Here is a 15,191-nt window from a genome sequence, read left to right on the forward strand (position 1 = left end):
TCCCAGCACTTTGGGAGGTTGAGGTGGGTGGATCACTTGAGGTCAGGAGTTGGAGACCAGCCTGGCCAACATGGTGAAACTCTGTCTCTACTAAAAATACAAAAATTAGCCTGGTGTGGTGGTGGGCACCTGTAATCCCAGCTACTCGGGAGGCTGAGGCAGGAGAATTGCTTGAACCAGGAGGCGGAGGTTGTAGTGAGCCAAGATTGTGCACTGCACTCCAGTCTGGGTGACAGAGCAAGACTCCATCTCAAAAAGGAAAAATAAATAAAGTATCATAATGGGCTGGGAATGGTGGCTCACGCCTGTAATCCCAGCACTTTGGGAGGCTGTGGTAGGAGTATCACTTGAGGACAGGAGTTAACGCTGTCCTGAAAAGGTAGGCTTGGGAGGGAATTGAAGGAGAGGAAGTTGAAGACGAAGCACTAGTCCGCACAGCAAGATCCCATCTCTGTGAGAAAAAAAAAAAAAAAAGAAAAGTATAATAATGGAGAAATTCCAGCACATGAATCAAACAGGATGTTGCAGATTCTAAACATGAATCCAATGTACTGTCAAAACTGTACAGGATAACTTAGATTTTTTTTTCCTGAAGACTTCTTTCATTGAATAATTATAGTGAGCATTGTAGATGTGGTAAAAATTATCTGTAAATATGTCTTCTTATGAAAGCAAAAACTGGATATAATGAACCTAAAGCAATTTGTTTAACTTGTAAGATGCCTGTCCAAAAAGTAGCCAATTTGGCTCCACTGTCATTTATAGTTTTGGTTATAAAAATGGATTTATGTTGGAGGGAGAACAGCATGTTCTATATTCCCATATAACAAACTACACTTTATTGTGGTTCCTGAGCAAAGTCAGCTTCTCCATGCCCTCTGGGGTGGTGTGAGAGGGGGAAGGTGGAATCTGAATGGGAAAAATTCTTCATGGTGGGGGAGAGCTGCTAGCCTCTGATGCCTGCTGCTGTCACATCTCAAACTTCTCCAGAAGACTTAAGCATAGAAAGCTAATGAACTTAGGCCAGGCATGGTGGCTTATGCCTATAATCCCAGCACTTTGGGAGGCTGAGGCGGGCAGATCACTTGAGCTCAGGAGTTTGAGCCAGCCTGGGCAACATGACGATACCCTCTCTCTCAAAGAAATACAAAAATTAGCTGAGTGTGGTGGCATGTACCTGTAGTCCCAGCTACTCAGGAGGCTGAAGCAGGAGGATAGATTCAGCCCAGGGGGGCTGCAGTGAGCTGTGATCCTGCCACTGCACTCTAGCCTGGGAAACAGAGCATTACGCTGGTCTAAAAAGAAAAGAAAAGAAAAGAAAAGCTAATGAACTTAGAAATAAAGTTTCTATTGTAGAAAAACTTAATAGCTGTGATCAGTAATGACTTTGTCAATTTCAGGAAACTATAGCACAAATAATTCTTGGTAAGAGGAGACCATAAAGGGAGATGAAAACTGTAGTGGGAGTCTTACAATGCCACAATTTGGGTGATCTGATAGCCAAATGCCTTTCCTCTGATTGAATGAGTTGTGCACACAATAAATTTGAGGAAGACCCTGGGCTAACTTGTAAAACAAGCTCAGATTAGCTGTGGCTATTAAAAAATCAATCATAGTTTTCACCAGAGAAGGGAGATAGTTCTGTCTGATTTTCAGGTTGGTTGATTACTCAAGTATCCTCTTTCATAAATGTATTCTTCCTCATTTTCTGATCAGTTTTGGTTGTGTAAAAGAAAACAGTGGTTTTATTTCATGCCAGCAGAGATGTGGTTATTTTGTGGTATGTTTTACAAACTCTTTAAGATCACTTAGTTTCAAAATAAATACCCATGGTGAATTTGGTAGAGAGGAAGCAGTCATTCAGAAGACCAAGCCCACATACATACAAAAGACAGCAATTAAGAGGCCAAGGACAGGGTTGTTTTGAAAGGATATTTAAAACTAGATGAAAGATATTTGGACCTTCAAAAATGCCCTAGAAACCGAATGAAAGCAACAGCTTTCTGTCTCTTATCAGAGCACTGACTCATAGACCTGCTATCGGAAGGACACTATTTAGTTGAAATATATATTTAAAAATACCGGCCGGGCGCGGTGGCTCAAGCCTGTAATCCTAGCACTTTGGGAGGCCAAGATGGGTGGATCACGAGGTCAGGAGATCGAGACCATCCTGGCTAACACGGTGAAACCCCATCTCTACCAAAAAATGCAAAAAAACTAGCCGGGCGAGGTGGCAGGCGCCTGTAGTCCCAGCTACTCGGGAGGCTGAGGCAGGAGAATGGTGTAAACCCGGGAGGCGAAGCTTGCAGTGAGCCGAGATCCGGCCACTGCACTCCAGCCTGGGCGACAGAGCGAGACTCCATCTCAAAAAAAAAAAAAAAAAAAATACTTATATTCCTTTAAGTAATTTATACTGTATGTGAAGATGTCTTTTAAGGATTCAGAAGCACAGGCAGAAGGATCTGTATAAATACAGAAGTGGGCTGGGCACAGTGGCTCACTCCTGTAATCCCAGCACTGTGGGAGGCCGAGAGGGCGGATCACCTGAGGTTGGGAGTTTGAGACCAGCCTGACCTACATGGAGAAACCTCGTCTCTACTAAAAATACAAAAAAAACTTAGCCAGGTGTGGTGGCGCATGCCTGTAATCCCAGCTACTCAGGAGGCTGAGGCAGGAGAATTGCTTGGACCCAGGAAGCGGAGGTTGCAGTGAGCCAAGATCGCGCCATTGCACTCCAGCGTGGGTGACAACAGTGAAAGTCCATCTCAGGAAAAAAAAAAAAGCACAACGTAGGTGGTATAAAACATGAGTATTAAAATGCTCATGCCTGTATTCTTGGAACTTTGAGAGGTTGAGGCTGAGGCAGGCAGATCACTTGAGTCCAGGAGTTCAAGACCAGCCTGGGCAATATGGCGAACCATGTCTGTATAAGATAACACAAAAAATTTGCTGGGCATGGTGGTGTGTGCCTGTAGCCCCAGCTACTTGGGAGGCTGAGGTGGGAGGATCGCTTGAACTAGGAGGTAGAGGTTGCAGTGAGCTGAGATTGCACAACTGCACTCCAGCCTGGGCAACAGAGACCCTGTCTCAAAAAATAATAATAAAATAAAATAAAATGCCTAATTCACACAATTCTGTTTGAGAAACTGATTCGTTTGATGGAGCCCGGGATTTAGGTTGAAGTACTCTCCATAATGAATGTGTCTCATAGTAGACTAAGTTTGAAGTAGATGGCTGTTCATCTCTTGGACTGCTTAAGTAACTTGTGCAAGGAGAGCTAGGTTCACATCTGCCTTATGATTCCATAATAACCACCACAGCAACTATTTGAGAGATGACTATATGTATAGGGGATTGTGCTGACAGCGGTCCAGACAACTCATTTCATTTTCTCTAGAACTCTGTGAGTGTATGTGAGGGACATTGGGATTCCTCACATTCTAGAAGGCTCTGATGAGCAGTCTGAGGTAGGAGGTGGGACTCTACTCCAGATATGGAGCTCGGACACTGAACCAGATTAAGAACTAGCCAAAACAGGGCCTGGGGAAAAGTAGCTTTAATCAGACATGCTCACCAGTGTGCCATGTCGATTTACTACTGCCATGGCAACACTCGACAGTTACTGTCCCTTTCCATGGCAGTGATCCAATGACCCAAGAGTTACTGCCCCTTCCCTAGAAATTTCTGCATAAACAGCTCCTTTATCTACATGCAATTATTTATTTATTTATTTATTTATTTATTTATTTATTTATTTATTTATTGAGACAGAGTCTTGCTCTATTGCCCAGACTGGAGTGCAGTGACACGCGATCTCATCTCACTGCAACCTCTGCCTCCTGGGTTCAAGCAACTCTCCTGCCTCAGCCTCCCGAGTAGCTGGGATTACAGGTGCCAGCCACCATGCCTGGCGAGCAGATCATGAGGTCACGAATTTGAGACCAGCCTGGCCAACATGGTGAAACCCCGTCTCTACTCAAAATAGAAAAATTAGTTGGGCATAGTAGCGCATGCCTGTAGTCCCAGCTACTGGGGAGGTTGAGGCAGGAGAGTTGCTTGAACCCAGGAGGCAGAGGTTGCAGTGAGATGAGATCGTGTGTCACTGCACTCCAGCCTGGCAACAGAGCGAGATCCCATCTCAAAAAAAAAAAAGGGGGGGGGATATGAATATGGCTGCAAAACTACCCTGAGCTGCTAGTCTCTCCCTATGGGGTAGCCCTGCTCTGCAGGAGCAGTCATGGAGCTGTAACACAGCCTCGTCAGTATAGCTGTTTTCTTCTACCTCTGGCTTGCCTTTGAATTCCTTCCTGACAAAGCCAAGAACCCAGAGGGCTAAGCGCCACTTTGGGGCTTGCCTGTCTGGCATTATCTCCATTTCTGTTGTCACAATTATTGGGGATACCTGTAGTCCAAGAGGAACTTGGGAAATCTGGAAGCTTTCAAGTTTAGCAATGGGATGTCAAAATGAACACAAAGCACATTTCCTCAGGGCAACTTTCCCCGCACACTCTCCTTCCCTCATGCCCTCCACCCCCAATTAAGTCAGATCTCTCTAAGTTCTCGTAACAGTATACAAATCCTTTCTCTGCTCTCAGCAGTTCATAATTATGTATTTGGGTCTGCCTCCTTACTAGACAGTAAGCTCTATGAAGGTGAGACATTGTGTTTATTTTGCTTTATATTCCAGTAAATCCAGGGCCTGGTATATTCTGTATACACAATAGATATTTACTACATATGTGAAAGTGGCATTTGTCTTTCTGTTGATATTCCTGACATAAACTCAAACAGATGTGAGACTGATGAGGGAGGAAATCGTGGGAGTTCACAAGGTTCTATAAGCAGGTGAAATGCCCTGGCCGGTACAGACTTGCTAAATAGGTGAGCCAGCTGCAAAGAATTTTATATATCAGAGGGGAAAAGACTTTCCTACTAAAAAGACAGGCATCTTTGACAAGTAGGTAATTTGAGTTTACTGCTTGATTTTTATTTTATTTTTTGAGACATGGTCTTGTACTGTCACCTAGGCTGGAGAGCAGCGCTGTGGTCATGGTTCACTGCAGCCTCGACCTCCCAGGCTCAGTTGATGCTCCTGCCTTAGCCTCCTGAGTAGCTGGGTGTACAGGCATATACCACCTCATCTGACTAATTTTTGTAGGTTTTTTTTTTTTTTTTTGGGTAGACACAGCGTTTTGTCATGTTGCCCAGGCTGGTGGCTCAAGCCATCTGCCTGCGTCGGCCTCCCAAAGTGCTGGGATTATACATGTGAGCCACTGTGCCCAGCCGATTTTGTTTTTATTTTGAATTTTTCTTTATAGTTCTGTGTTTATTTGTTTTACTTTGATTTTGGAGCCAGACTTTTGCTCTGTCGCCCAAGCTGGAGTGCAGTGGTGTGATCTCAGCTCATTGCAACCTCTGCCTCCTGGGTGCAAGTGATTCTCATGCCTCAGCCTCCCAGGTACCTGCACAACCTCACCCAGCTAATTTTTGTATTTTTAGTAGAGACAGGATTTCAACATGTTGTCCAGGCTGGTCTTGGATTCCTGGCCTCAAATAATCCTCCCACCTCAGCCTAGTTTTGTGTTTTATATTCTTTTCCCCACTCAGTTAGTTTGAAATGTCATGAGGATAGACACATGTGTGAAGATAGACACATTATTAAGAGATGTTATCATCATGGGTTGTAAGAAAATGTTTTATGGAGAGTAGCTTTGCAAAGACCAAAGTCTCTGACAGATCATCAGGCATTAGATTCTCATAGGATGGCAACCTAGATCCCTCACATGGGCATTTTACATTAGCACTGAACATCTTTATTATGATAACTTTGGTTGATGTTTTACAGTTTAAAAAACTCTCAGATCATCTAATTCTCACAAATGTCTTGTGAAGCAGACAGCTCAGAACCATGGCTCTTAGTTTACAGATGAGGAAAGAGAGGTTCAGATGAAGCTGACTTACCTAAGTTAAAGTGAAAACAAATTAACATTTTTTGAGTGTTCACTAAATGTTGAGGCACTTGATAAGCCCTTTATATTTAGAGTATATAACATGATATTTACTGCATCCTTATGAAATAGGTAACCATTATTATTATTTCCATTTTACAGATGAGGAAACAGATATGTAAAGGTCAAGTAATTTGCCTCAAATTGCATAATCAAGAAGCATAGAGCTCAGCTTAAAACCCAGATAGTCTGGCTCAAAGTGCAGATGATAAACTACTATGCTAATGAGTAGCATTGGGAGTTCTCCAATGAAGCACACGGTGTTACTTGTATTTGCTACTAATGTCTTCTTTTTTTTTTTTGAGATGGAGTCTCACTCTGTCACTGAGGCTGGAGTGCAGTGGTGCGATCTTGGCTCACTGCAACCTCCGCCTCCCAGGTTCAAGCAATTCTTCTGACTCAGCCTCATGAGTAGCTGGGATTGCAGGTGCACGCCATCACCCCTGGCTAATTTTTTTTGTATTTTTAGTAGAGACGGGGTTTCACCGTGTTGACCAGGCTGGTCTCAAACTCCTGACTTCGTGATCCACCCACCTAAACCTCCCAAAGTGCTGGGATTACAGGTGTGAGCCACTGCACCTGGCCAACTACTAACATCTTGTAACTCCTGGTTCAATCCTGCTACTTGAAGCTCCTTTTTTTCTTTTTTTTTTTGAGATGGAGTCTCACTGTGTTGCCCAGGCTGGAGTACCGTGGCATGATCTCGGCTCACTGTGGCCTCCGCCTCCTGGGTTCAAGTGATTCTCCTGCCTCAGCCTCCTGAGTAGCTGGGATTACAGGCATGAGCCATGGTGCCCGCCCTAGGCTGCTAATTTTTTTTTTTTTGTTTAACCTGTCTGCAGTTTTGCCTTGACTTAGAATTCATCAGCTGGGGCCCACAGTGATATCATTGCACAGGATTGAAGTTATATCAACTAAATGCAGATAAAAATCTCCTACATTAATTAATTAAACAAATTGTTGAGTACATTTGCTAATTTTGTTAGAGGTGCTCATTGCTTAATAACTACAGGACGCATTCTATTGAATATACTGGGAAAAACTTGTATCTTTCTCTGAAGATATATAAAACAATATTAAGAAGCATAAAAAATATCTGTCCATAAAAACATGATTATGGCCAGGTGCAGTGGCTCATGCATGTAATCCTAGCACTTTGGGAGCCCACGGCAGGCGGATCACGAGGTCAGGAGTTCAAGGCCAGCCTGGCCAACATGGTGAAACCCCGTCTCTACTAAAAATACAAAAAATAGCAGAGCGTGGTAGCAGGCACCTGTAAGTCCAGCTACTCGGGAGGCTGAGGCATGAGAATTGCTTGAACCTGGGAGGCAGAGGTTGTAGTGAGCTGAGATCATGGCACTGCACTCCAGCCTGGGCAATAGAGCGAGACTCCATCTCTGGGGAAAAAAAAAGTGATTATATCAGTTATTTTTATTTTTATTTTTATACAGGGTCACCCAAGCTGGTGTGCAGTGGCACAATCTCAGTTCACTGCAACCTCAGCCTCCCAGGCTCAGGTGATCCTCCCACCTCAGCCTCCTGAGTAGATGGGTCTACAGATGCATGTCACCACGCCTGTCTAATTTTTGTATTTTTTGTAGACATGGGGTTTCTCTATGTTGCCCAGGCTGGCCTTGAACTCCTGGGCTCAAGCCGTACACCTGCCTTGGCTTCCCAAAGTGCTGGGATTACAGGCATGAGCCACCCCGCCTGGTCTATATGATTTCTTTTTAAATCATTATCTCTTCAAGGAGATAACAATCATCAATAGGTTTTGTATAGATCCAAACCCTCTGCTTGTGGATTCTCTTAACATGATACTTTGTAATTGAAAAGAGAATATGAAAATGCCAAACTTTGTAGCTTCAAAGAACAACAATAACAAAAAGCCCTTGCCTAGAGATCTAGATAGGAAAGTATTCCTGCCAAAATTTTGGGCCTGTGTGTGCAGGGCTGTGACCCAAGCTAGACACCTAGGGTCAGTCAGCAGAGTTTGGTGCAGAGGGTCATTTGTGTGTCTTTTGAATATCACTGACTGCATCTCAAGATCATGTTAGAACAAGTATTGGCTATTTGGGTTTTTGTGTTATCTTGCCTCTTCCCGTCTCCATTATGGATAACTGAGGTTTTAATATATGGTAGTGACATTCTAGCAGATGAAGGAAAGGGGCAGTCCCTAATGGGCAATGTGAACTTCTGCTTCGTATATTTACTCTTGCTGTTTTCCTTCCTCCTCATTTGTAATTCAGGAGGCTCTCTGAGAAGAGACAGCAAAGCTTCTTAGATGGATCGAAAGACCACGAGCTGGGATACCAAGTTCTAGGAAAAGGTCAGCTATTGAATTTGCTCTGCTACCTTCAGGCAAATCATTTGATCATCGGATGCTCTGGTTTCTTCCTGTGCCTGCTAAATGTAAAGAGCATGGGTCTGAATGTTTTGTGGTTATTATAGAGTATTTTAAATGTATGAGTGATTTATTTTTTCCAGGCCAGCTGCTCAGATATAAAACAAAATCTGCTCCTTTGAGCTGTTAGGCTTCGTGGCAGTCAACTGACCCCATAATCCTTCTCACTACAGCAGCCATCTACTTGCTTGTTCATCTGAAAACATTTTGCAGTCTCTGAGCTACAGCTATGTGGTCTGACTCTATAGCTGGGGCATACCTTTTTGTCTCCTTTGTCTTCAGAAAGGAAATATGCCATTTTATGCACTCCTGCTGCTTTCACCCCCACTTTAAAAAGATGAAGGCTTCCTTTTGTGACAGAGTTGCTTTATCTGTTAACACTGATCCTAAGAGACAGGAAGGAGAGGTGACATAGTAAATAAACAGTTATTGGACTTGCTACCGTAGTTCCTTTTTGATGATTTGGGCCAGGACCACTAGAGGTTTGAGCTAGATTTAGTAAGGCTTGGGCTCTTTGGGGTTTTGGCAGGAAGCAGTCAGGGAGTATATTGGAGAGAACACAAAATACCGCCCCCCACCCACCCTCTGCTTTTTTGTTTGTTGTTACAGCCTGTTACATTAGGCAACAAGATATCCTTGTTAGCCAAAGGTGCCAAGCTGAGATTCTTAGAAGCTAATAAAAAGAGCTGTTGGGCTGGGTTCGGTGGCTCACGCCTGTAATCCCAGCACTTTGGGAGGCCGAGGCAGGCGGCTCACGAAGTCAAGAGATGGAGACCATCCTGGCCAACATGGTGAAATCCTGTCTCTACTAAAAACACAACAATTAGCTGGGCATGGTGGTGAGCACCTGTAGTCCCAGCTACTTGGGAGGCTGAGGCAGAAGAATTGCTTGAACCCGGTAGGCGGAGGTTGCAGTGAGCCGAGATCGTCCCACACTGCACTCCAGCCTGGAGACAGAGCGAGACTCAGTCTTAAGGAAAAAAAAAAAAAGCTATTGGGTAAAGAATGATTTTGTTCCACATCTGTGGCTCACCACCCCGTTTCATAAATGAAAATCTCTGATGTGCAATATCCAATTAACCAAAAGGTTTACTTCTTTTGTTTTGAACTTAGACACATTTACATTATTTCTGGTGCAATTAAAAGCACTTTCCAAACAAACCTAGGAAAGTATTAAAGTTAGGGACCCCCACGAAATATGTTACTCCTTAATTGTGGCGTGGGTATCAGGAAGAACTGCAGTCACAGGAACACAGTGTACTTAACCCTTCAGTTCTGAAATGTTGCTACGTCTTCTCGTGCTATAACTGATCAAATAAATATCCGGGTTAAACATTGCTCCCAGAGCTGAGTTCGCTGTGAGTGTTGGGACCAACTTCCCTGTGTTAATTCAAGGACACAAGTCAGCCAAGGAGTCTAACTTGAGGTCTTCATTCTTGGGCAGGGCCATCAATACACCTAAAACATTACTTGTGGGTACCCCAGCTGCGGTAGCTTCCCTAAAAGGCAGAATTTTCACTCATTCCTTAAAAAACACGTACCCAGCAACTTCTCAGGCTTGGAGAACGGGGCAGGCGGGTCGTGGAGGTGGGAAGGGGAGAGGAGAGGAGGGAGTCTAGCAGGTCGGTTCTAAATGCAAACTGGAAACTACGCATCCGAGCGGGTAACCAGTACTGGCAGCATTCGTCTCCAGGAAGAACCTGTGTGTGTGTGTCAGGATGCACAAAAGGAATGACTCCCCTCTCTGCGCCCCCGGAGTTAACTGCACGACCCGGTCAAAGTCCCGCCGTGGAGTGGGATGACAGTCGAGATGTAACGACTAAGGCAAGGAAAGACTAGAGGTCCTTCCGGCACCACCTTAGAGGGGCAGGAAGGCTGCAGTTATCGCCTTCGGAAGTGATCTCCTCACCCCTCAAAAAAATTAAAAGCACCTCCGCCATTACCAGAAGCCGAGGCAAGGCCGGGACACGAGAACGCGCCCCGGGCGGATGCGCGCTCCCTTTGTCCCGCCTCCCAGCGGCCCGCTCATTGGACCGAGGGATGGCGGTGGGGGAGAAAGCGCCGCGGCCGCTCGTAAGTGCTCCGGCTAGAAACTGGTGCAGGGGGCAGTGGCGTTCCGCGGTCAGAAGGGAAGGGGGAGGAGCCGAGGCTGCGCGCCGGCTGCTCCTCACCACCCCCAGCCTCTGCCCTGAAGGGGGCTGGATGGGCAAGTCGGACGCGATGGCTCGAGCTCGGGCGGTGGCGGCTGTGGCCGGAGGCGGCGGTGCCTCCTCCTCCTCGCCCCGGCGCCGGCGGTGATCGGAGCGAGCTGCCGCGGCCCCCGATGAGACTGCTGGCGGGCTGGCTGTGCCTGAGCCTGGCGTCCGTGTGGCTGGCGCAGAGGATGTGGACGCTGCGGAGCCCGCTCACCCGCTCCCTGTACGTGAACATGACTAGCGGCCCGGGCGGGCCGGCGACGGCCGCGGGCGGCAGGAAGGAGAATGACCAGGTACGGGTCGGGGCTGGGGCCGGGGCGGGGGCGTGGCGGCCCGCCTTCCCGCGCTGGGCCCGGCTATTGTGCGGGGCGGTTCCGCGAGGGGGCGGCCCGGCCCTTGCCCCTACGCCTCGGCGTCTCGGAAAGTTTTCCCCGCGCCTTCCCCGCCGGGCGTCGGCTCCGCGAGCCCCGGGCACCCGGGCCCGGCCCCGCGAGCGCCTTTTGTTCCGCGGCGCAGGCGGGGCATGGCCTCCCCTTCCCCCTCCCGGGCCCGATCGCGAGCGCCCCGGAGCCCCGCATTGTTCCTGGGTCCCGGGCGGTGACTGCGGACACCCGGCGGCGGGACTGGGGAACTTTGGGGCCAGAGCGTGACCGGGGGCGCCCGCCTGGCAGCGAGGCCTGAGACTGAAGAGACCCGGCCAGATCCATTACCCCCGAGAAACAAAACGAAAAGCCAGGCCCTCTTTTTGTCTCGTTGAATCCCAGAACGTACAAAGGGTCATAAAATAAATGTGTACATCGCAAGCCATTGAACTCTCCGGGCTGATTCGGGTGACATTTCCCCCTAAGCGCTTAAAAAATGGGTTTGACAGGTTGTCGCTCCCATCCTACGGAACCTTCCCCTCCTACCTAGCAGAGATCTCCTTTAAACTTGGATTTAGTCAGCCTGCTGGAAAGATTGTGTATGATGAGGAGGAAGATTATGCAAGTTTTACAGGAAGCGTTTTTAAAACCGAAAGGGACGGGAGGGAGTTGTAGTTATGCATCGTGAGCGTTGCGCTGTGACCTGGTAGGTAGGCTTTTCATTAGCTCAGTCTTGTGCCACTTAAACGTGTACAGGTTAGCTGTAGAATTAAGTGAGATATTTCGTATTTGACCTTAACATAGTTTGCAGTTAATGTTAAATTCATTGAAAAGAGGCTTTTGAACTCTGCCAGAGTGTTGTCTTGTTATAGCTAGCATTTATAGTACATTTTGCTTTTCCATAGAGCACTAATTATTCCCTATATCATCTTGTGTCTCATCATTTTCATATATTTCTCATTTTCCTACGTTACTTTTTTATTATGCCAGGTGTTCAGAGAATTTACACCCAGGTTGATTTCATGTGTTTTAATGAGGGTAGAGAATTGTCTAAGAAGGAGATAGAGCAATTTAGAAAAGTAGCATTTCGTTTTTAGTAATATTTATATTGGGCTTTTTTCTATTTGTAAAGGAATGCTAAATTTCTGTAAATTTTTTTGAAAGCCTCCAGCCATTGCAGTTTGTTAGGTGCAATATCAGTATCATTGATCACTTGTATGATATGGTTAGAAATGTACAAAACCACATTTATTCCTATGGATTATTTACTTATACTAGTTCATATAGAGACAACTCAAAGTATTGTACCGTTAATTGTACAGTTATCAGAATGTCACATATGGAACAACGGTGTAGACAATGAATTAGAAATGTCATTTTTAACATTTTTAAGCAGTTGCTAGAAATAAGGTGCTGGATAGGAGAAAAAGCGGTTTATCTCCATTGATGTGGGATTATGATTGAGTCTCTTAGCTATTGGTATTTATGATAACACTTATCATGATTACCCCTCCTGCAGCCACTTGATATGTTTTCATTGCTCATAAAAGAATTGCACTTATCTTAAAAACTGAAACACTATTTCAACACTGATTTGTATGGAGGTGGAATTACAGCTGTAGACATAGCCTCAGAATATCTGCCAGCAGAGGATACTTTTCTAATTGTGTACCTTTTTAAAGCTGAATCTGTTAGTTTCTAATGAAAACTAATACTGGTTTCAGATACATTTATTTCAGATACCATATTTATATTGTGTGTGTGTGTGCGCGCGTGTGTGTACCCCTTCACTAACAAGTGGGCAGATAATTTCTCTAGGGTGAAGACTTAATCTGGTATTTTCTGAATATTTGGGGGAGGGGTCAACTCTTTTCCTTAGAATAATGAATCCAGACATTATTTTGACGTGAATACATTCATATTATGAAGATAATAGTCCATGAATAAAGATTAAAATGAACAGAAGAAAGCTGTGTAGAAACCACCATGAGATAAAGTAGGAAACTGTCCTTTCTGCACTGTGGCTGAGTTGATAATTTGTTTTCCACTTAATATTCCGGGATCCTGTGTTTGCCTTATCACTTCGTTGCTTGTGAAGTAACTGTTACTGTTGTTCCTCCTTCAGATTAATAGTTTTATACGAGGTTTTCTAAGTGTTCAGTTGGGTGTGTGAGTTCCCTAGCCAGCCACATCTGGTTCTTTTGGAGTTGCATAAAAGTAGGGTTGTGGATTTGATTGAACCATACTTAGCGCAAGTTTTCCTTCTGGTTATTTTATTAGGGAATTATGATGGAGGATTCTGTGGTTAAAAGAGAGATCTTGGGCAATGTTTATTCATTAAAAATTGCTATTTTGTTAGTGTAGTTTGGACAGGCAAGGCTCCTTTGGGCTAAAGCTGCTCTAAAACTGTAGTAGCAGTGCCATTTTAGTAACTTGGTTTGGTGTGCTAGCTTCAAAACTGGGATTATGTTTCACTTTAGGCAAGCAAGAAGCAGGGTTTCACTTAGAGCAGGAAGGTGGCCCAGAGGCCAGACTGGTCTCACAGACATATTTTTACAGCCTATGAAATAAGAATAGTTTTATATTTTTTAAATGGTTACCAAGAAAACATCAAAATAACATTTTGTAATACATGAAATTTCATTTATGAAATTCAAATTTATTTGTGTCCACAAATAAAGTTTTTTTTTTTTTTTTTTTTGAGATGGAGTCTCGCTCTGTCACCCAGGCTGGAGTGCAGTGGCCCAATTTTGGTTCACTGCAACCCCTGCCTCCCAGGTTCAAGTAATTCTCATGTCTCAGCCTCCTGAGTAGCTGGGATTGCAGGTGCATGCCACCACACCCAGCTAATTTTTGTATTTTTCAGTAGAGATGGGGTTTCACTGTGTTGGTTAGGCTGATCTTGAACTCCTGCCCTCAAGTAATCCTTCTGCCTGGGCCTCCTAAAGTGCTGGGATTACAGGTGTGAGGTACCACGCCCAGCACACAAATAAAGTTTTATTGAAAGAAAACTACTACATTCATTTACCTGTGGTCTGCAAGCTCCCGGGGCTACAACAGCAGCATGTTTGCTACTGTATGGCCTGCAAGCCTAAAACATTTACTATGTGGCTTCTTACGGAATAAATAATTCTTGCAAGAGAAATTCCCAGCTTTCTTAACAGCTTTTTTTTTTTTTTTTTTTTTTTTGGAGACAGGGTCTCACTCTGTCACCCAGGCCAGAGTGTAGTGGCACAATCTCGGCTCACTGCAGCCTCGACCTCCTGGGTTCAAGCGATTCTCATGCCTCAGCCTCCCAGTAGCTGGGATTATAGGCGTGCGCCAGCACACCTGGCTACTTTTTTTGTAGTTTAGTAGAGACAGGGTTTCACCATGTTGGCCAGGCTTGTCTTGAACTCCTGGCCTCAGTGGTCCACCCACATCGGCTTCCCACAATGCTGGGATTACAGGAGTGAGCCACTGTACCCAGCCTCCAACAGCATATTCTTAATCACAGGTTGCAGGGTGGGTAGATTGACTCACTGGGAAGAAATAGAGGCAGGCAGTGAGAAACTAGTAGATATTGTCACTTTTCAATGTTGGCAGACTCAGAATTTAAAAAGACAACAACAAAAAACTTAGGATCTATTCTTTTTGTTGCATTGCACCTAGTGCTTAAAGTTAATGCATCTATTATGGAGCTACTGAAACTATGAAAGGACCCATAGGCCCCAGGTTCTTGGTAATAATAGCCGTTCAATAGCTTCTCAATTGATGGAGTGAAAAAATTGTTTTAGAACTCGCTGAACTAAACCACAACGATTTCTCCAGGTGACATACTGCAAGGTGTTTTAAAAGCACAGATAACATTCAATATCCAGAATTATTAAGGTGTAACTTAAAATTGCAAGTATGTGTATATGAGTGACTTATTTTTTCACTTTCTTGTATAAGCTCAGAACTATGCTATGCCACAAGTGATGATGAATTCAAGAAAGAATTAAAATCCTTTTTTTCCCCCAAATGAAAAAATACTTGGACAGCCTAGCCAGAACCAAACACTGTGCTAAAGGACGGAGTGTTTCCTGTCCCTTTACCCCTCATTTACCTTGTGGAGGCAGACTGGAGTCAGGCATGAGTTAGCAATGCTTCAAGGATAGTCAGCCAGCTAAGCCGGACAGGCACTGATGGATTGGTGTCCTCCTCTGAACTGCCTTCGCGAGTCTGGAGGCCTTTGCAGCTG

At 45.0% G+C, this 15,191-nt stretch overlaps 1 protein-coding gene across 4 annotated transcripts in view; it reads left to right on the forward strand.

The window, feature by feature from the left end:
- Positions 1-10,477: 10,477 nt before the first annotated feature.
- METTL9 (methyltransferase like 9) overlaps positions 10,478-15,191 on the forward strand; it is a 50,828-nt gene continuing 46,114 nt past the window's right edge. For all 4 annotated transcript variants that reach the window (XM_023225038.2, XM_023225039.2, XM_023225040.2 and 1 more), the window contains exon 1: positions 10,478-10,900. In XM_023225038.2, the coding sequence (XP_023080806.1) occupies positions 10,736-10,900 (165 nt within the window). In that variant the 5' untranslated portion in view covers positions 10,478-10,735. The remainder of the gene's footprint in view (positions 10,901-15,191) is intronic.

The sequence above is a fragment of the Piliocolobus tephrosceles genome, chromosome 17, assembly GCF_002776525.5.
Source record: "Piliocolobus tephrosceles isolate RC106 chromosome 17, ASM277652v3, whole genome shotgun sequence".
Taxonomy (NCBI): domain Eukaryota; kingdom Metazoa; phylum Chordata; class Mammalia; order Primates; family Cercopithecidae; genus Piliocolobus; species Piliocolobus tephrosceles.